This window comes from Thamnophis elegans, chromosome 3 (genome assembly GCF_009769535.1).
Source record: "Thamnophis elegans isolate rThaEle1 chromosome 3, rThaEle1.pri, whole genome shotgun sequence".
NCBI lineage: Eukaryota > Metazoa > Chordata > Lepidosauria > Squamata > Colubridae > Thamnophis > Thamnophis elegans.
In genome coordinates this window covers 92305048-92327709 of record NC_045543.1, presented here as the reverse complement: position 1 = coordinate 92327709, position 22662 = coordinate 92305048, and the positions used below count along the sequence as shown (strand labels likewise).

General features: G+C 38.6%; 1 protein-coding gene across 4 annotated transcripts in view; it reads right to left on the bottom strand.

Moving 5' to 3' along the window:
* Positions 1-22662, bottom strand: part of ZNF608 (zinc finger protein 608) — a 114259-nt gene that overhangs the window by 37095 nt on the left and 54502 nt on the right. For all 4 annotated transcript variants that reach the window (XM_032213437.1, XM_032213440.1, XM_032213439.1 and 1 more), the window contains exon 3: positions 18471-18726. In XM_032213437.1, coding sequence (XP_032069328.1) covers positions 18471-18726 — 256 coding nt within the window. The remainder of the gene's footprint in view (positions 1-18470; positions 18727-22662) is intronic.

The following is a 22662-nucleotide window of genomic DNA, read 5'->3' as shown; positions in this document are numbered from 1 at the left end:
AGGCTGAGTCTTGCCTGAAATATAAGTTTTGACAATGGAAAACTTGGACAAATGATTAGCCATACATGTTGTGTAGGAAAGAAAGCCAAAGGTGGCAAGATCCATTGGCTTCACCTCTGCACAGATTACTGTACCAGACAAAACATTTTCAAGAAAGCGGTGTGATCAGGTTTCATAGTTCAAATTTAATAAATAGTTACACTGTAAGGAAAACTTTCAGCTGTCTGTAAGAAAACTACTCCAGATGTGAAATTCAATACAAAGGAAAGACATTCAATTACAAAAGCAGAACCAGGCATTTGAAACATGTGCTACTCAAGTAACTCCATATTTTCCAAATCTTACCAGGTCCTTGGAGAAAAAAATAGACTTTTAGTTTTGATTTAGATTTTATATTCACCCTTACTTTCTATCAAATCATGCAATTAAAGTCCAATGACTTCATTTCATGAAGGATAATGGAACCCATTATCACTTAACTACAACCTGAAGCTTTTTGAAATTCAAAATGGCTTAGACTCCAATCAATGAGTATCAGTTCTGGATGACCAAGAAGATAATTATTTTGCCTTATGTTATAAAACAAATCCCCAGTAATGGCTTTTCCTTGTAATAAATCACTTTGTACTTTATCTGCCTTATAACTCATGAGAAGAAAACTATAAAAATGTCCATAAAATACAGTTATCTAAAAAAGTCCTTAAAATAGAGTTTAAATAAAATCAATAAATGCTGTTCAAATTGTATGATATTTCTGCATTCAGAACAAACTCATCAGCTTTCCCTTACATGCTAATGTTTGGGTTTCCAGGCAACCAGAAATGCATTGTTCACGGTTCTAACAACATTCATCTTGAGCACATCCAAGAATAAAAAAAGGTTTATAGGTTCTTGCCTCTTTCAATCTTCCTTTTAGAGTCAAAAATGTTATTATTAAATGTACTAATATGATAGATGACAAATTTCTCTTATTCTATATCACTAATATAGTCACTGGAAATGCTAAATTTTATTTTTACATTTTAGATGAATGAGCCACATTACATCTATGCTAGCTTTGACCAAAATATGTAAAGCCATTCTTTCCACTTGCTATTCTCTCAATAGTTCCAAAATGCTGTAGGCAGATTTATTTCTGAAATAGTTACTCAGCCCTTATGAGGTCAGTGATTCAACAATGGGCTTGCTGTGGAATGCTATTTTAACTGCTCCCTTTTTGAGGCTAAAGGAAAATTTCTTTCCCTTTCAGGAAGAGTCATGAATAAAAGAACTTTTGAAAGCTGCTCTGGCCTTTGACAGCTTGGGTAGTCTCCTGATGTTACGCCTCCTAATTGACACAATGCAGGGTTTGCATGGCACATTGCTCCAACATTTGTTCTACAAGCATACATTTTTCAGGAAATGAAGGATTAATCTTCCCAAGACTTACACACATATTTTCCCCAAAAAGGGAAAAATAAAATTGTTATCTATACAAATAAAAATTCATAGGATGGTGGCAGGCAGCCAATAAACTATTTCAGGTCTGGCTTGCCATCTGTTCAGCCTGTTTTATGATTAGAAAACACAAGCAAATTGCTTTTTTATCCAACTAATTCTCAGAAGGAGTCCTTGAAAACAGATTCATGATGAAACTGTAATAAAGCAGAAGAGGTTACAATGATCAATAAAGCACATCCTTCTAGCAATGAGAACATTAGGCGATTTCAACAAAGAAAGAATCTTGTTTCCCTTCCTCTTCTCACATCAGAATTACATTTAGTCAAGGAATCATCAAAAAGTAAATAAGATTATCCCAATTCTTTTGCTGTAACATCCAAAATTACCTTACACTGCATTATATGGCAGTTTACTATATATAACACGATTAACAGTATTTACTGTTGTTTCACTTTTTAAAAAAAATGAAACCCTTTTTCAAAAGGTTCACCTCTAGCCAACTAATACTGTGTTATTTTTACAAGAATGAAAAAGAGAACGGAGGCTTCTAAGGAAAAGATTTGACTGACATCAAATTTTGGAGTGGACTCAAATCTAAAGTATTTTTAATTGCACATCATACCTATCATATTCTTATATTTTTTCACCATACAAACATATCCTGACATATGTCAGTTTCATGACTGCAAATGATCAAAACAGGTACTGTGCTTCTGTATCACACATCACACTTCAGGCACAGCTCCAAGGACTTCAAAAGGAGAGAAGCACAAAAAATGTACTCAACATTTCATGCTTTTCTGTGCACACTAATCCTTGTCAACTAGACTGAAGATTAAGGGGTAGGAAACAATTACATTGGACACTGCTCTCAAAATACAAAGGATCCAACTCTCCTTGAAGGTGAAAACAAATTAGCAGGTTTGCCTGAATAAACTACGTATCTGAATGTAGACTGCTCTTCTGCTTTCGGCTACTGCCTTTATTGAACTAAGTTGCTGTAAAATATGTTTCTCCTAGATTATTCTTGTCTAGACAGGCAGAGATGTTTTTAGATTGAATGAAATATTTACTCTTAGCCCATCAAATTTATACTTCAGAAAAAAAAACAGGATCTGGAAGACAACTTGGTGCCACAGTGGAACTTATACTGTGTATGGCAATCCAAAATTTCAAGCTTTAAATCCTACTGATTCTAATTATAGGCTGGGTATATGATTAGGTGAGTGGCTTTTTTCAGTATTCTGCAAATTCTGTTCATAAGAAAATACAGACGTGTATTTAATTTTCCAAGAAGAAGCTATTTTGCAAAAATGTCTTTTAAAAAAATATCCACCTGCATATAATATATATTTCCTCTTTTGGACAATGCAGTGCAGATTATGTCAAGAGTTATTTAAGAATATTGTTTTTTAGTTCTTTATGTCTGCAGAATTTCACACTATTTTAAATCAATCATTTAAACAGACCATAAGTAGCAAAAAAAATAATAATCATGTTTATTTGGCAGACTGAACCTACTTGCTGAAAATGGATGTTGCCAGGATGAGCAGCTGCATAATGTGTAAAGGGGGTGGGAATATGATTTTGCAGCCTACTTATTTATTGTTTGCTTATTTCATATTCATATACAGTACTTAAAGAAGTAATATATAATTGCAAGTGTGTGGGGGGACTAGATGTTGTTTTGAAGGTTCATATATTTTTGTAAGAAGAGCTGCCAGGACTTTATTTGATTTTCAGTTTTTGGCTTGGTTTATTTTCTCTAGTGGTCTGTTCTGCATTTTTTTTAATCTCAGTTATTTTTCCTTGATTTGCAGTACATGATTACAAAATCAGTTCACATCCAAGAACTGCTGTAAATCATTTCCTCTTTCCAGTAACAGTCCTCAAATAAAGCAACAATAAACCACACTTTTTTACTTATTAAACAAACTATGAAAATAACATAGGAGAAAGTCAATAAAATAACTTCACCTCAGAAAATTGAAATAAGTTTTTGGAGGATATTTATTAATTTATTTAGTCTTTTAATGCCTTAAAGCACAATAAAAATCCTTAGAGTGACTGTGAAGTTAAATTCCTTTCTCCTCACACCCACAAAAAGATGCAAAAGTGAAATGCTAGTATAAGTATGTAGGACTGTTGAAAATACATTTATTACATACACAGAAAATAAAAATGAAATTTATTGTTATTGTTATTATTATTATTAGCTTTAAAATTTGAAAATCCATTAATTCTGTTCTTAAAATCAAATTTTTCAACACAAGAAAATATTCCTGTTTAACATTGGGATTTAAATGTTACTGTGAAAATCTCTCAAAGAAAACAAATAATTTGATTTCATTATAAGAAGAACTCAGTTAATTTTAATCAATTGGATATATTTTCAGTTAGATGCAAATCTCATGTTAACTGGCAAAAAGCTTTCTTCATAAAGTTTAACAACTCCCCTTTACTATTTTTGCTTTGCTATCTATCCATCCTTGATTTATCTAAAAACTTTGAAAATGAAATACGTATTTAGAAAGCACATTCAACTGAGTTTTCCTTCAGTTTGCTTATCTTATGCTTTTTATGCTTTCCAACCTCAGTGAAATATTGGAAATGAATTATCAAGGGCCTTGGATTCTCTGTCAATTGGCAAGGTAACTTTCTGAAAACAAAACAGAAAAGGACCAAATTTGGTGTGGTAAGAGAAGCCAGAAATAGATTAAGATAGAAAATGGATTGGATTCTGCTAGGAACCGTGGGGAAAATATTCCTATGGGAGAAATGCTACAATTGCTACAATTTTAAGTATCCTACCCTACTCCCTCTTGTATCATGTGGCTCAGAGTGCTGTGTTTGCAGACTGCACACTTATGTAATTTCTCAATACATGCATACAGTAGTTTAAAACCATGCAAACACAATACATGGGGAGGGCAGACACACCCCCCCATATATATGTATCCACTCTAATCAGAACATCTCACCATCCAGAAGCATATACTTAGAGATTAACATATACTGCCTACTGAGGCTTGACTTCCGGAGGCCAAACCCCCACCGTAGGGAGGAGGAACCGACCAGGTGGTTCCGCCCCAGGCGACTTATGGACCCGTTGAGGTTCCAGATGGAGCTTGGGGTCATTCCTGATACTCTCGCCCACAGTTCGGCGGAGACTCTGGCTGCCGCCTGGTATTCGGCGGCGTCGGAGTCTCTTGATCGGATTGCGCCACTACGGCCCCTCCGGGTCAGTGGATCCCGGAGGCCTCCTTGGTTTACCGAGGAGCTCCGGGAGAAGAAACGCCGGAGGAGATGCCTAGAGCACCTGTGGAGGTCCGATAAGTCCGAGGCGAACCGAGCACTTTTAACTACCTGCACCAAGGACTATGTCCGAGCATTAAGAACTGCTAAAAGATCATACATCTCTGCCTTGGTTGCATCCGCCGAGTCACGCCCAGCCGCCCTGTTTAGGATAACCCGCTCCCTCCTTAATAGGAGGGATGCGGGAGACCCCTTGCAGGGTAGGGCTGAGGACTATGCTCAATTCCTGGCGGACAAAGTAGCTCGGTTTCGGTCGGACTTGGACTCCACCGCAGTAGATCCAGCCGAGACACAGGAGGACCACTTGGCAAACCATCTCTGGGTTGAGTTCCAGGATGTTGCCTCTGGGGATGTGGACAAGGCCATTCGAGCTGTAAGTGCCTCCACTTGTACTCTGGACCCGTGTCCCTCCTGGCTGGTTGCCAACAGCAGGGAGGTGACACATGGCTGGATCCAGGCGGTTGTGACCGCCTCCCTTCGGGAGGGGCACTTCCCCGCCGTACTTAAAACGGCGGTGGTGAGATCCCTCCTGAAGAAACCATCCTTGGATCCAGCCATTTTAAACAACTTCCGTCCTGTCTCCAACCTCCCCTTTATCGGGAAGGCTGTTGAGAAGGTGGTGGCCTTCCAGCTTCAACGGGCCTTGGAGGAAGCTAGTTATCTTGACCCCTTCCAGTCCGGCTTCAGACCTGGTTACGGCACAGAAACCGCTTTGGTCGCATTGACCGATGATCTCTGGAGGGCCAGAGATGGAGGCTATGCGTCCATCCTGGTTCTCCTTGACCTCTCAGCGGCTTTCGATACCATCGACCATGGTATCCTTCTGCGACGACTGCGGGAGGTGGGAGTGGGAGGCACTGTTTTACGGTGGTTCTCCTCCTACCTCTCGGACAGGTCGCAGTCGGTGTTGGTCGGGGGGCAGAGATCGTCCCTGAGGCCCCTAACATGTGGGGTGCCGCAGGGCTCGGTCTTATCCCCCCTACTATTTAACATATACATGAAACCGCTGGGCGAGATCATTCGGAGGCACGGGATAAAATACCACCAATACGCGGACGATACGCAGCTGTATCTGTCCGCCCCGTGCCAACTCAATGAAGCGGTGGACGTGATGAGCCAGGGTCTAGAGGCCGTTAAGAACTGGATGAGCGCTAACAAACTGGTACTCAACCCGGACAAGACCGAGTGGCTGTTGTGCTTCCCTCCCAATAATTTGGCCAATGTACCAACGCTTAGGCTGGGGGGTCAAATTTTATACCCCTCAGATAGGGTCCGCAACTTAGGAGTCCTCCTGGATCCACAGCTGACTTTTGACCACCAGCTGTCAGCTGTGACCAGGGGGGCATTCGCCCAGGTTCGCCTGGTCCGCCAGTTGCGGCCCTACCTAGACCGGGAGGCTCTCACAACAGTCACTCGAGCCCTTGTGATCTCTAGGCTGGAATACTGCAATGGGCTCTACATGGGGTTGCCCTTGAAGTGCATCCGGCGGCTACAGCTAGTCCAGAATGCAGCCGCGCGAGTGATAGTGGGCGCACCGCGGTTCGCCCACGTTACACCCATCCTCCGCGAGCTGCACTGGCTACCTGTTGGTCTCCGGGTGCGCTTCAGGGTACTGATGACCACCTTTAAAGCACTCCATGGTAGTGGATCTGGGTACTTGAGAGACCGCCTTCTGCCGATTACCTCCCTAAATCGACCAATTAGATCGCACAGACTGGGCCTCCTCCGAGTACCATCTGCCAGTCAGTGTCGACTGGCGACCACACGGAGGAGAGCCTTTTCTGTGGCAGCTCCGACCCTGTGGAACGACCTCCCCGTTGAGATCCGTACCCTCACCACCATCCAGACCTTCCGCGCAGCCCTCAAGATCTGGCTCTCCCAGCAGGCCTGGGGATAGGTTCCTAATTTACCCGCCCGAGTGTTTGATTGCTGAACGAAAGTTGTGTTTTTACTATTTTTTCTTTGTTCACATTCTGTTTTGTTTTTTTTTGACGCTGCACCCCCTTCCCTTGTGGTTGTAAGCCGCCCTGAGTCCCCTCAGGGAAAAGGGCGGCCTATAAATCCCAATAAAACTCTTTAAAAAAAAAAAAACTCTTAAACTCTTACTTTGTCTATTCCCGAGATGTGGTCTGCCTTCAGGGATTTGAGGTGATGCTTTGCCCATCCCAGAGTCTCCGCCTCCGCCATGAGAACTCTGGATCGAGTCCCATCCTGGGGTTGATGTGTGCCTTGGTCACAATGTTGTCCATCAGCAACAAGATGTTTTGACCCACAATATCTTTCCTGAAGTGACGGAAGGCAAGTCTGGAGATTCTCAGTTCCATCTAGTTGATGTTGTGTGAGAGTTCTGCCTGCGAACACCTGCCCTGTGTTACCTGTGATTGTAGGTGTGCGCCCCAGCCATACAGGCTAGCATCTGATGTGATGATGAGACAGTTGGGCTCCTTTTGTCATGGCCTGGGATTGCCACCACCTGAGTGATCACATAACCTTCGGATGAACTTTGACCACCCTTGTGGAACTGCTGGCGCCAACTCGCTGGAAGGTAGGAGGAACCATTGGAGTTCCCTTGCATTCAAGCGAGCCCAGGGAACTATAACAAAGCACAATACAACTGGGAAAGAGTCACTATGGTTACTGACTTGGAGACACGAACATGTTGTACCAACGACCTGATGCTGACCAAACAGTACTGTGAGACCAAACACTTGGCAGTTCACTGTGTCAATGACTGCTCCCTGGTGGAAGATACTGGTAGTCAGAGAAAGAAAACCTGTGGTGCTTCAGGGTTTGGACGATTTGGGGGTCACAAAGAGCTTGGGAGATGGACGTCGAGTGGATAAGTATGTTGTTTACATAATATTGGAGTCTCACTGGGCGAGAGCGGAGGTGAGCTGCTACTGTGGCAAGAATTTTTGTGAAGGTCCTGGGGACCAATGACAGGCCAAACGGCAGGGCTTTGTACTGGTAATGCCTTTCTGTGTACTGCAACCTCAGAAACCTTCGGTGTGATGGCTGAATGGGGACACGAAGGTATGCTTTTTTAAAGTCTATTGATGTTGTATGTCACCCTGCCTGATGCAACTCAGGATTGTCTGGAGGGATTGCATCTTGAAGCATTTGTAGACCAGATGCATGTTGAGCTTTTTTAGATCTAATATGGCTCTCCACCCGTGCAAGCTCTTTGGAACAAGAAAAAGGATAGAGTAGAAGCCCCTTCTCTCCTGACCTATGGGAACCGGTTCTATGGCATGTATGTCTAGCAAGTATTGAATCTGCTTGCATGAGACACCTCTTGAGAAGAGAGGTGGGAATTGGGCAACGGACAAAGGTCAGTGGGGAAGGTGAGAGGAATTCCAGGGTTAGGCCCAGGGTACTGTGTTCAGGACCCACATGTCCATGGTAATCAACTCCCATTGGTTGGTGTACAGCTGTAGATAGACAGCTACCAATGGGAGAGATGTAGGAGGGATGTGTTGGTGGTCACTTGTTCCTTTGGTAGGGTCATTTGGAGGAACCCTCCCCAAAAGAGCTGGCAATTGGCCAGTTGCTGCCTACCCCTTCACAAAAGGAAGATCTGTCCTTGGAACGATCATTCGGAATAGGATTTCTGAAAGGTAGCGGCACTGACTGGGGGATCAGGGGCCTGAAAGGATAGCCTATGAAAGAAGGTGGAATTCCTCCAGTCTGAACTCCTATGAACAGAAAGACCATTGGTTCTTACCTGAAGGGTCCTTCTCTGCACACTGCGGGAGAGAAAGGAAGGCCTTATGCTTGTCCTTGGTTTCCACCAGGAAAGGATCCAGAGACTCCCCAAATAACTTCCCTCCCTTAAAGGGGGTGGATGCCAGCTTCCATTTATATTTCATGTCTGGCTGCCAATGGCAAAGCCAAAGAAGCCTGTGTGAGGTCACATTGGATGCCAGGATTCTCAATGCAAACTTGGCTGCATTGAGGGAAGCATCTGACGAATATTTGACAGCTCCTATGATTTAATTAAACATCCTGGCGTAACCTAGTATCCTTGGACGGAAGTCTGGATTGTAATTGTCGTAGCCAGAGGAGAGATACCCTGGTAAAGAAGGAGGTGGATGCCGCTGCCTGGTGAGTCTTATAACAGGCCTTCTCTGCTTTCTTATTCTCCGCTTTGAGGGCCTCAAGGAGATCTGCGGGAGGATAGAGTTAGAAGTCAAGGATGCCACAGGGGTGTCCACCAGGGGAAGCTTTAAGAGCTTCTCCAGGTTGTTTTCAACTGAACAGAGTTTCTTATCGCCCACACTAGGATTGGCAAGGGAACCCTGCTGGATGATGACTATAAACAGTGCAGAAACCAGGTCTTGCGTTAGAGCAGGTTTCTTAAAGAGACCGTCACTAGGATCCTGAGATTCAGTAGCATCCTGCACTCCCTGCGTGGAATTGCCCATGTGAGTTGAGGCCCTGGCCTTATTCAAAATGGCCTTAAAAAGAGACAGCTTAAACAGGCCTGAAAAGGTGGGCTTGTTGGGGACTGGGTTCTCATCTTCCAATAAGCCCTGGTCACCTGCTCCTCCTCATCCCAAATAGATTCTTTGCTGACTGCAGAAGTAGTAGGTGACTGGGGCCTCCAGGAACAATCTCTGCTGCCAGAAACTGGAACTGAGGGTGAGGTGGTCTAGTGGACTAAACCTCCTTATGTTGAAGCCTCTCAGTGATGCCCTGTGAAATGGTGCATGCAATTACCTCACACATTTCCATGGACAGTCCCCGATCTTCCACTGGATGGGGCCCTGCCGTAGTGGCTCTTCCAGAGAACTCCATGGAGTTGTGTCTGTAAGGGATCTGGGGTTCTATGTTTATATCATTTTGACAATATTTACATTGTTGGAAAGAGAAATAAAGTTTAAATATATTTATTTGGTGTTGAATTATATACTAACATATGTTATTTATCAATGTATGCCAAATACTGGATTGATTGAGCGTGGAGTGTAGCTAAACTGATAGCTCTGCTGTGTTGGAAAGAAAATTGTTACTCCAGATTTTCAGTCCTGGATTCTCTGTCTTTCAAATGACTCATAATCAACATAATGAAAAGACGGGACAATATCATCCAGTGTGGTTGAGTTATAACTTGCTTAAAAAATAACTTTAAAGTTAATTTTATACAGTTTTTTCTTCTTCTTCCTTCCTTCCCTCACTCCCTCCGCACAAGTATACAAACATAGAAAGTAAAGAATTTGTGTTATATTAACTTTTGCAAAGTGATAACCAATGTGGCAGAGCATCCTCCATTCAACACCTGAATGGATATTATATAGAAAAATCCAAGACTTGCATGAAGTCAAGGTCTTGAATTGTAAGTAAGAAGATAAATCAACACATTGTTTTTAAGAAGCGATATCATCCTAATGATGAAGAGAAACAAATGCTGCAGGAGCAGCATTGACTTGATTTGTGTTTAGCTTTCAAGAAAATACATCATTATTCGAACAAATCATAGTTATTATTGGCTAACAGTCAAATTTGTTTCAACATCAAGATACATTTCAGTAACAGAGATTATTATTATTATTTAGTAGTTCCTTTTTCAAGATGAGTTTATACATACTTCTCTCAGACATTTAAGTCTCTATTTATTTTTAGAAAAAAACCCAATTAGTTCTTTCTTTCAAGCTATCCAGTGTTGCTTATTGTAAAAAAAAAAATCTGTATCATTTAGCAGTAGCAGCAAAAGAAAAGCATCTTTTCTTTTCTCAATTTATTCCCTACAGTATACTGTGAGTCTGAATGGGTTACACATACAGACTAGCGAGAAAGAACATACCACTTAGTCTTTGGATGCCAAATATTTGATTCATAAAAAGACTTGTGTTAGTTGTGCTGAAGCTTTTGGCAAATCTCCATTGGTAATTTGAATTCTTAGAAGTAATTGTCAAGACTATATCTTATTTCCTGATTGTACCTCTTACTTTTTAAGCAACATTTTTTTTCTCTGATACTCTATTTAAGGTTGATTTCTTGCAGAGACTTCCCACCAATGAAATGTAGACTATTTTTTTTCTTCCATCGTTCACTTGAACCTATGAAATATACTTTCTTGCAATCCCCATTCAATCTTGCAACATATTTTTAGTTACCAGAAAAGAATCATCTCAATTTGTACTGTAACAATGACTATACAAAGAGAGATTCACATGAATGGTTCCTAATTTTTTGAAGAGGAAAACACAATTAATAATGCACATGATCTCATTTTATTGTACTTAATTTTTTTATGAAGTTTCCCTGCCTCCAAACTTAGTAAGAACAGTAATCTACAGCTGTTATTTGTCATTTGTGCAAATGCTTGTATGATCCTTACAATGATGAAATATTGTCTAAACACTAGTCCACAGCTAGGTATTATAAACCAGAATGGCAGATAAGATGAATCCACAAATATTTTGGCCAAAAGGCAGATTTGGAATTTTTTCCTGTAGGAATTATTTTAAGTATTTATTCACAAAAAAGGCTGCAATGGGGACAAAACCAGTTACAAAGCTAGCTTACCATATTTATACATATAGTCTTAACCTGTTGTTCCACTTCCCAACATGAACTATTTATTAAAATCAAATATTCTGTCCTGAAGATATCACAAATATATTGATAAATAAAACACCAGAGTACTTATAAACTTTTATACTGAAATTTAAGAAATGTAATGTTGAAAGTAGAAATACTAGGATTACATAGATCATCAACTGCCATTTTCTAAAAGCTCAATAATTAATTTTGGTGACATGGATGGATGGATAGGGAGTATCATCAGAGAAGACCCCATTAGGTCTTCTCTGGATAATTCTGCCTATTATTCAGGTTAGTTACAGATAGTCCTTAATTAATTATCATATATTTAGTGAATGTTCGAAGTTACAGCAGTGTTAAAAAAAGTGATTAATGACTGGTCTGTATACTGACCATCACAATGTCCCACAAACATGATTGTGATTTGGGTGCTTGACAACTACCCAACATTTATCACAGTCGTAGGATCTTACTGCAATCACCCATGTGATTACCATTAGGACCTTCCTAGTCAGTTTCTGACAAGCAGAGTCAGTGGAAAAGCCAGGAGGAGGTCACAAACTGAGGTCATGTGATGTGTCACTTAATGATTGTGGGTAATTAGGTTAATGACAGTGTCAGAAAAAGTTTTTAAAATCAGGTGTGGTGACATGATGCCTCACTTAATTATTGCACTGCTTAACAATGAATTTTCCAGTATTGTAAGTCAAAGTTTACTTGTACAATGCTTGTCTTTGTCCTTTTTCTGCAGAGAAGAATCAAGACAAGTTTTATTTACTGTTATTTGCATAGTTTGCTGCTTCCTTGCAAACCTACAGACTCAACATTTTAATATTCTTGCTATGGAAATATATGCAATCACTCTTTTGAATGCTGTACGTAAAAGTGAGATAGTTGGATGGCTGTTTCAGGTAGCCTTGCCAAGTGTGTGCAGGGTACAGAAACTATGTGGATACAGTGTGCCAAATACACTGTGGTTGTAGAAGTTAGCTGCAGCAATTCAGCAACTTCCTTCTAAGAATTTTCTAATATGAAATAATTTATGAGTATTGCCTTATTTCATTATACTTTACCACCCTAACCTGCTGGACTCTATATACAAAGTTTTCTACACATAAATAGGAAATATCTAAAGTCCATTTCACTGGTGATCTCAGTCCATGACTGCTATTCTTTCAAAACACATTTTTTAAAAAGAAAATGGGAAACAATAGTCCAAAACCCCACAAAAATTACTATGTTGTTAATGTTATGTTAACATTTTACAGAAGAGTTGCATTTTTATTTTGACATTAAAGACAGTTTTGATATTACCACTGATACTTAAAAAGGTAAAATATACAGGTAACAGCAGTAACAAACAAACAATCATTATAACAGACTATGTTAGGCAGAAACAGTGTCCTTATCTACTGAAAGTTTACAAGTCAAAATACTTAACTCCTTTTTAAAGAAACGTATCTCAAAATCTGGGAGCTCAGCTATTAAACATGATTACTTCAGAAAAAAAATAACGTAAATATAATTCAAAGCACAAGTTTGATACACTATTTCAAATGTTATAGTCAAATTATCTTTAAATATTGGGGAAGGACATTAAGCATCATTATTCTTATCACCTTCAAAAAAATTAGATGAGTAAAATAGTGTGATAGTAGTTAAGAGTCTTAAAAGAGAATATAAGTGACCTACATAATCAGGTCATTTTCAAATACAGTCGTTTTCAGTGTTAGATCAGAAGGTATTACCGTTTTAAGAATTCATGCCAAATAACCTTCTCCAGACACAATATTACTCCAATTATAATTAACACTCTCTCCAACCTATCACTGCCTTTTATTGAGGAATCACTGTAACTGTTCAAGATACATTTTGTAATTAGGTACTGTCCAATGGTGGGTTTCAAAAATTTTCACTACTGGTTCAGTGGGCAGGGCTAGGTGTGGCTGTGGGGGGACTGAGTGGATGTGGCCATCTTGACATCAGTCATATCCACACCCACTCAGTCATACGACCCTCCCTCCACCAAGCCATGCCCACAGGAAAAGGTAGGAAAGTTTTTGAAATTTCTACCTATCTACCCCTGCCCCCATTTCCCCTTCTTTAGTGGTCCCACCCTACCACACCTGCCACCCCCAAATTGCGCCCCACTGCAAGACATGCATCTTACCAGAGTTTGGCAGCTCCGTTGCATCTCTCAGCCAGGGAAAAACCTTGCACAATAAAGAAAAACTTCTCATGAATATGAGGCAACAACTTCTCACACTCTTGGGAAGTTTTTATTTACTGTGCAAGGTTTTTCTCTGCACAAAACGGTTGAGAAATACTTGCAGTGAGGAGCAATTTGGGGGAGCCACGGGAGGAGCACCCCTTCTTGCCTCTGACTGGCCTTCCCCACAGTTGCAGCTGCAACACCCCACTCCTGCTGGCGCACCGGCCAGTCCCATTCCACATGTTGCACCCCCCTCTCAACATTTGTCTGTGCCTCAGTGCCATTTTTGGGTGCCCAGCTTGCCGGACTGCCCCATCCCCGCCACGGAGGTGTGGGTAAAAGCTGGGAGGGGGGTGCAACTTGCGGGAGATCTTAGCTGCAGTTTACTCATGAGCAACATTGGCCAGGAGAGGCAGAGAGAAAGGCCAATGGTGCTCATGAGTAAATTGAGGCTCCTAAGTGGGATCAAGCCTCCCATTCAAATCTTTACTTGAGGGCATCGTTGGCAGCCACTTTCTGAACTCCATGCTTTTCCCACTGCTGCTTGGCCTCCTCAATGCACGGAGGCAGGAGGCAGCGGTTTCATTTGCTGCCTGCAAGCTCTGGGGGGCAAGCAGCTGAGAGAATAAGCCAGGATCTGCCAGCTGCCTCTAATCTCAGTTTACACGTGAGCATGGTGCTCATGAAGTAAACTGCAGATTAGAGGCAGCTGGTGTAGACACTATACCTGAAAGGCAAGCAGCCTTTGGCAGAGGCAGTGCCGACTCTACTCTGCGGCGCTGGGGACCCTGCCAGCTTTTGGGGCTGCTGCTCGCCGTATCCTGGCCAAAGCCGTGCAGGAAATCTCCAGGACGTTCCAGGACGCCCGCTGCTACCATGGCTGGGACAGGGATGAAAGCACTGCCCGCCGCTGCTGGCACTACCACTGCCCTCTCCTCCCATGGACTAGTTCGGGGGCGTGGCCAGGCAGTGGTCATTACTAGTTCTGCAACCCAGGCTGACATATCACTACCAGTTTGGCCAAACTGGTTTGAACTGGTAGGAAGCCACCTCTGGTACAGTCATATTGGATCATTGCAGAATTTATTCTGACAGGTATCATTCGAAAACATAATTTGCATCCTTTATGGAAAGAATAAAAATAGCATATAGTGTTGATAATATTTAAGGGTCCTAATAATGATGATGATAAAATATGCACAGGCACATTTACCCATCAGCCATTTTGAGCATCTGTAAAACAATAAAAACTAGGTTATAGAGAATTTTTTAAATATATGTATCCTTAGAACTGGTGGAGAATAATAAAAATGTAGATAACTAGAACCATTGATATCTCAATCACACTTGTGCCTATTAGCATATGAGTAATTTAATTATTAAACCACCTGCTGACTTACAAATATAGCAAAGGCGTCTAAGATGAAACAAGCAAGACAGTTATTATAATTTCCTAAGGCTATTAACAATTCAAATTAGTCCAAATATGTTTCTTAAGCTTTCCCTAGGAAAGCAACGAAGCTATCTTTCCAGAAGCTATGGTAGCTACTAAGTGGTAAATTCTGGTATTACTGTCATAAACAAATATTTTTAATTATTTTCAAGTAAGAAACTGTTATTTTAACATATATTTTTGCAATATTTCATAGTTTAATTTATTCTGATATGGAATTCAATGCAAGTATCTTCTAGTTTAAATGTGGCTTCCAAGTAGTCTTTCCGTAATGGCTACTAAAACCTCACAACACATTTATATTTTCATAAATGTTGTAGTATTGCATTATTTTGTTGAATTTTAAATCTCTTAAAAGCATTAAAGTGCAGTTAAAATATCTGATATTGAATACATACATTTAATTAATTTAAATTAAGATTAAAAATTATAATGTTGCCTAAAGACCAGGTTTTGGCAGTTGGTTTGGGGCTCCAATAGGGGGCTTCATATTACGATTAATTGACAGATTCATAAATATCTCATCTCCTTGCTCATCCTACTACCTTCTCCCTTCCCATCTTTCAGTTAGGGTTGAATATTTATATTTTTATATTATTGTATATAATTCCGTCCTTTTAATATTGTAAACCACTCAATGTTACCCTGTGGTAAGATGGGTAGCGAAAAAGTAATTTTGTTCTGATCATATGTTTTTTATAGAGTGTAAATTTGGTACTTGATGCATTTGAAGCAAAAATCTTGTCCAATACTTATCTTTCTCCCTGTACTCAATGCACAAGATAGAACTTGCTGGGATTGGCTACATCCAGAGGTAGGTTTCTAATTATTTTATTGCCAGTTTGCTTGTGCGCTCGCATGCACAATGCTTGGGTGGGTGGGTGGGGTCTCCTGTTGCCACTACTACTGGTTCACCCAATCCAGACCGAACCCACCTCTGGTTACATAATGATTTGCTACACCTTCCATCCAAAATAAAAGGTCACATGGTAAGTAATATGGCTTGCTTGGTACCTGTTGTTTCTAGTACTCTTCACACACCCTGGAATGAATCCCAGATGAATACTGAGTATCACTATATGTGTGATCAAATAAAGTTTATAATTTTTTTAGAATTTGGCTTATTGTATACTGAATTATTTTCCCGTTTAAATTAGCCAAGTATGAGTGTTTACACAATGTCCTGATCTATTGGCTCACTATTTAAAATGATATGCAAGCGCCCGTCAAGAAAAAAATGTATTCCATTACTACCATATAAATCAGAACTTTAAACCCAATGCCCATAGTAAAATCATATTAGCAATGAAATTAAAATAATTTACTTCCAATTAAGAAGTTTACATTAAGATATATTTAGTCTTCCATAACATAGCACATCTAGTAAATTTCTAAGAAAAATCTGAAGCATTCCTTTTTTTCCCTTTAAGAAGCTTATGCGGTTAAGCAGTATCATATGTCACTCTTTCAAGTTATTCATTATATTATCAGTATAATTTGAGAAGTTTTGTCAAAAAAATATATATAGCAAGTTTAAAATTTCTTTACACTTGACATTTGGAGATAGTGGATTTATCTTTATCTTGTTTATGCCAAACCAATTGCCCAGATTTGTAAATGCACAATCAGAATGGGATAGATAAATAACAAGGTTGATAGACTACTCTTTTTACTAACAACAGGAACAGGAATCTATAAGCACAGATCAGGTGTTATATTTTATCAATAAATAAAAGTCTTCTTGGCTGAATATATCTGAGCACTGAAGAAAAACAGATAAAATGTCATTCTTGAAAGTACATAAGAATATAGCACACTGTTGCCCTCCAGACGTTTAACAAGGGATGTTTCTTAATTCTGTGGGGTCAGATGTTTAGTTTACTCAGCAAAAATAACAGTATTAAAAGTTATTGCTCTTCCATGTCACCATAATTCTTTCTCATAGACTCTGACTTTCTGTGAAATTCACTAAGGTGAACACTAAAGCCAAAATAGATAGCTATCTCACTTGAAGTATTTTAAAACTGCTTATGTGACCTTTAAAAATAATCTTAAAGTGTCAATCTAGTTTATGAATCTGATGAAGATATACATATAAAGAAGACAAGTAGAAGGGCAGTCTCTAAAACATTTTGCTAACATAGCTAATGCACTCTGATAATATTTCATACTCCATTCCACAGAATTAAACTTTGCAGAAGCTTTTCTAACCAAAATACATTAGGATTTATTATCAATGGAATGCGTTGTCACTTTTAAAATTCCCTTTCTTTGTTTCAATTCACATAGGCTATTACTACATTCGTGTCAGAAGCATCAAAATGCTTCCGTGTTGAAAGGATTGAACAGTGACATTTCCGTTGCCCATAGGACGCCCAGTTGGGGGCTCCTTTCATTTTCCTGTTAAGTTGCCCAACAAAGCGATAGCCATCTATCTACTTGTGGTTGCCTGCTTTCAAACTGTTGGGTCAGCAGGAGCTGGAGTATATAACAGGAGCTCACCCCATTCGGTAACAGTAACTGGGTCTCAAATACCTGTTGATCATTAGCCCAGCATCCTATCATCACGAATAACCACACTCCTTTTACACAGGCTATTAAATCACTAGTAATTAAAGACTATTAAAACATAAAGAAGGAAACATCTGTAAAAAATCCATTTGAATAATTCTCAATATTTCAGACCATATTCTCCAAAGCAGGTGGATATAGTAATAGTGCAGCACTCTCACAAGTGAGAGGAATCTTTTAAAAAACAATATTGAAAAGCATGTCAGTTACATTTTTGTGTGGCTTCTAATTTGTCAAAAATAATTATCTTTCAAATTCATTTTTAGTGTCTAGACTATTTGTTAGTAATTTTCAATTCATTTTTCAAACAGTAGCTTGAATTTTTGTTCGTTATTTTAAGGAAATATATATTTATATGAAACTGCAGTTGACTGAGGTTATCTTCTAAATCTCCAGTTCCCAAACAATAATCACAAAGCTCTCTGGGCACTTCAACAAAATATTAAACATCTAACATGCAATTATAATTTTTGCCTATACACACAAGAGACTTATCAAATTTGCTGCAAATTCAGTAACAACGATTTATTCTACTTGTATATATTACTGGAATATTGTAGATGTTTTTTAAAAAATGAAACAATTTTAATATCAGTGTAATGATTGCACAATTTCTAATTCTTCTTGTAAGAGTATCTATGTATATTTTATAGTGTGCCTATAATGCATTAAACCTTATTCTAAATATCATCAATGTAATAGTGTAACAAGATTTAAGAACAGAACCCAACCCCATCCTTCAAAAACAACAAACACCGGAAAAGATTAATTTATTTGTAAAATTATGGCTAGATTGAGACTTAGACTAACCTAATATTTTTTTCCCCAGTAGAAACAAAACAAAGCATACCTTTTATTATTTATCAGCAATATTTATTTTAAATCAAATGCAATGTTCCAACCAAGAGAGAGAGATGGAAGAAAACATCTTACCTTCTTCAGTTTCATGCCATACAATCCCTTCCAAATTTACACTGGTTCCAGGTTCACATGGTCCAAGGCATTCAGGTTCTGTTACTATTCCAACATCACAAGTGTTCACACCCACTGAACGAGTCCGTACCAAAAGTTGCTCCACAGGGGCTGCAATGTTGGACGAAGATGGTGAAAAATAGGAAGGTAGAATCTGAGTTGTCAAATTACTGGAAATAGGAGGCGGAGGTGCAGGCACTGTAAAGAGCGGGTCAACCTAGAAGTAAACACAAAGGAAAAAATGTTATTTTTAAAATAAAAGGAATGTTGTTAGAAATGTATCAATAAATAAACATATTAATTCTGTATAATAATTCAATAAGGTGGAGGAAAAAAAATCTTACTTTAAGAAGAAATTCATTTTTTAATTTCGTGGCATAAAAACAGCAGAATCTAACAGTTATATTAAATCAGTCCAAGGTTCAACTAGTTCAACATTTTGTCATGATAGTGCCCAACCAGATGCCAATGGCAAGTAATTACTATTTTATTTTTATTACATCATTCTCCATCTGTCAGTTACAAAAGGCCACACTGTTTAGATCTCTATATGCATTATGCCAATAGATTACAACATTCTAGATTCTCAAGAAGAATTGAATGTATATGAAGACCAATACCAGAGACTAAAACATATGAAGAACGGTTGTAGGAACTGGGTATGTCTAGTTTAATGAAAAGAAGGACTAGGGGAGACATGATAACAGTGTTCCAATATCTCAGGGGTTGCCACAAAGAAGAGGGAGTCAAACTATTCTCCAAAGCACCTGAGTGTAGAACAATAAGCAATGGGTGGAAAGTAATCAAGGAGAGAAGCAACTTAGAACTGAGGATAAATTTCCTGACAGTTACAACACTTAATCAGTGGAACAGCTTGCCTCCAGAGGTTGTGACTGCCCCAACACTGGAAGTTTTTAAGATGATGTTGGGGAAAGAGAGGAAGCTGACGTCATGACGACACAACATGCTATCTTGGAGCTCCAAGATCTCAGTCGATACTTTTGCCACTGGACGGTCCTTTTGCATCTAAACCATCCTGAAGAGACAGTGATAGGGAAGAGTACATCCTGCTGATCTCAGGGACACCGCAAAGTCCCTGATTGAACCAGGAGAAGCTCTTTTTGCCGGCGACAGAAGCACAGCCTTTGAAGCTGCTGAAGTTGGGACAGCTCCGGAACGGTAGGAAAATGGAAAGAGAAAGTGTGTCCATCTGGTGAGGAAATCCTTTTGTTATAAAAGAGTCTACCCAAAAAAATGAAAGCTAAATTAAATTTGAAAACAGAAGAGAATAAATGGTGAAATTAAGCCACATTAGATAGTTTGTTATCCTTTTTTTAATGGATGGAACTTCTGCAAATGTTTCCTATTCCTTAAATTGAACGGATTAATTTTTCTTCTACTTTTTATATTCTTTCTTTTACCTATGGATTAAAACCTTTTTCTTTATTTTTATAATGCTGGATTGGATAGTCTTTTTTCTTTTGATCCACTTAGAATTTTTGTTTTCTTTAAGCCCAGAATATAAAGAAGATACAAAAGGAATACAAAGAGGGCTGTAAGAACAGAGGGAAAGGAACTAAAACTGTCACTTGGAGGCTGGAGTCTTGAGTCTTGTAAATATTGTCCTTTCTTTTTGATTATTTGACTTTGTATTTCAAGGTTCTTCAGCTTGTTTACAGAGAGTGATAATGAGAGGAGCATGGGTTGTTTAAACAGGTGCTCTTCGGGAACATCATTGGCAGCTGGAGTGGAATGAAAACAAAGCCTTGTCTTGAAAGATTATAAATGAACTTGCTTTAAACATAATAAAAAGTTTTGAATGCCAGAGTGGCAGTGTTTACAAGTTGGAAGAATGGCGCAACATGAAAAAGAAACCTTAACAATGCAAAAGATTATGTTTGAAATTCAAAAATTATTAGAAGTAACAGAGAAAATTGAGAAGAGATTGGAGATCATAGATTGTAGAACAGTAAAATTTGATGGAAAAATTGAGGATGTTCATCAAATGAAGAAAGTGAAAGTCAGAGCTCTAAAAACTGAAGGAAAAAATAAACAAAGAGATAAGAAAATTGTTGATACTGACAGTGAACTGAGCGTGGTTGGAAATGGAAAGACTGGAATATGGAAAGGGGAGAAAGATGGACCGGAGCCTTATTCCAGATTTCAAGGCATAGAAGAAGAAAGGAGAGAAGAATTTATGGAACCAATGAGCGAAATCTTGTCAGAAGCACTAGTGATAACCAAAGATAAGCTGATTAAAGAAGCAGATGGACGGTTTTGAGCTTATACAAGATATGCAACAAGGAACAAGTTGCGAAGAGAAGTCTATACAAAATTTACTAAGGAATTAACCAGAATACTAATGCCACAAATGGCAAGAGACATAAGACTGCACTATTACTGGAAAGTCACAGGTTGATATATGAAAGCTTATTATAAAAATTAAGCCAAACTTAGTTAAATTTAGAGCATTATGTAAAAATTAAGTGATAATGGATATAGTTAAATGATTGATAATGATAATAATGTGTATATGTGTGTGTGTGTGTGTGTGTGTGTGTGTGTATGTATGTATGTATGTATGTATGTATGTATGTATATATATATATATATATATATATATATATATATATATATATATATTAGTGTCACAACCCCTGGTAAGCCCCAATTATGGGAGGAAGCTAACTGCTTCCAACATCTGTCAATCGGCTCGTCACAAGAGTCCATCACGACAGAAACCCAATATTTTTACTGTTGCACAAATAAAAACACAAATATATATATATATATATATATATATATATATATATATATATATATATATATATATATATATATATATATTGGTTTGATAAGAGGAAATTTGATATAAATTTGGTAATTACGAAAGGAGATTTAGAAATTCTGTTATTAAATATAACCATTTTTTATTTCAAATATGTTATAAAGATGTAATGTTATTGGATGATATTGGGAAGAGCTAATGGAATGCCATTTTGTGGTTTTGCTTTAAACTTGGAATATTTTAGATAAAAGGACGTAAAAACAATTACAGTCAAATGAAGGTTGAGGTATGATGACAGTAATATATATAAATATATTTGATGTAAAATATATGATTTGACATGAATTGTAGGTGATGACTGTGGAAGGGATGCACGGAAGCTTTTGTAACCAATCGACACACTTTCTGCAATTTGTAATGGAAGATGGTTTTGTGGGGGCTTTTTTTGTGTTTTATCTGTTTGTGTTTATTCAAAAATAAAAATTTTAAATAAAAAAAAATGTTGGATAGACATTTGTCTGGAACGGTATAGGGTTTCCTGCAGGGTGTTGGACTAGAAGACCTCCAAGGTTCCTTTCCAACTCTGCCATTGTATTGTATTGCATTGTAATAAATCTGTCTCCCTTGGAATAAAACTGCATCCATGGCCCCATCTGAAGTCTGCACAAAAAAGAGGCAGAAGGCTTTGGGATGCTGGAGGGACTGAGAGGAAAAGAACTATTTTTACTCTAGAAAGGCCACTTGTTCTTCAGTCAACCAAGAGAATATTGCCAAGTATTTTTTAGGAGATGGAATAGCAGCGGATATAGAAAATGCCAAGTTTTTGAGATGTACAAAAATCAGAGCAAGATAAATCATTTCAGAATTTTTTCCCACTTTAACATACGAGTTTGAAAAACAAACTATAATTGTTTACTGGTTAAAAAGTAACAATAAAAAACTAGAATAAGGGGGAAGAATAAGTGTGCATACCCTCTCGTATGTCAAAATTAGGGCCGAGTTAACAGTTGGTTGCTCTGCTACTGGTTGAGGCAAATTCTGCTTCAGGTGTTGCATTAGCTACATCATGACATTATGTAAATTAGTCATCTGTGTATCCACTTGCTGCTGGTTTTGCAATAAAATGCTGCTGCCAGGTGCTAGGCAGATAACAGATTTCTTTAAGAATTGAGGTTACTCCTAAATTTTCTGTTTGGGAGACTGTTATGAAACTTGAAAGATTGATGTTAGCCATAACAGGTAGGTCAAACAGGAAACACAACTAGATAAACTAGTTCTACTTTATGAAAAATCTATGTTAACAGAATCTTTGAAAGTACAATTATCACATGGTCACCTTTACAGCAAAGAACTTAGTGAAGGTCC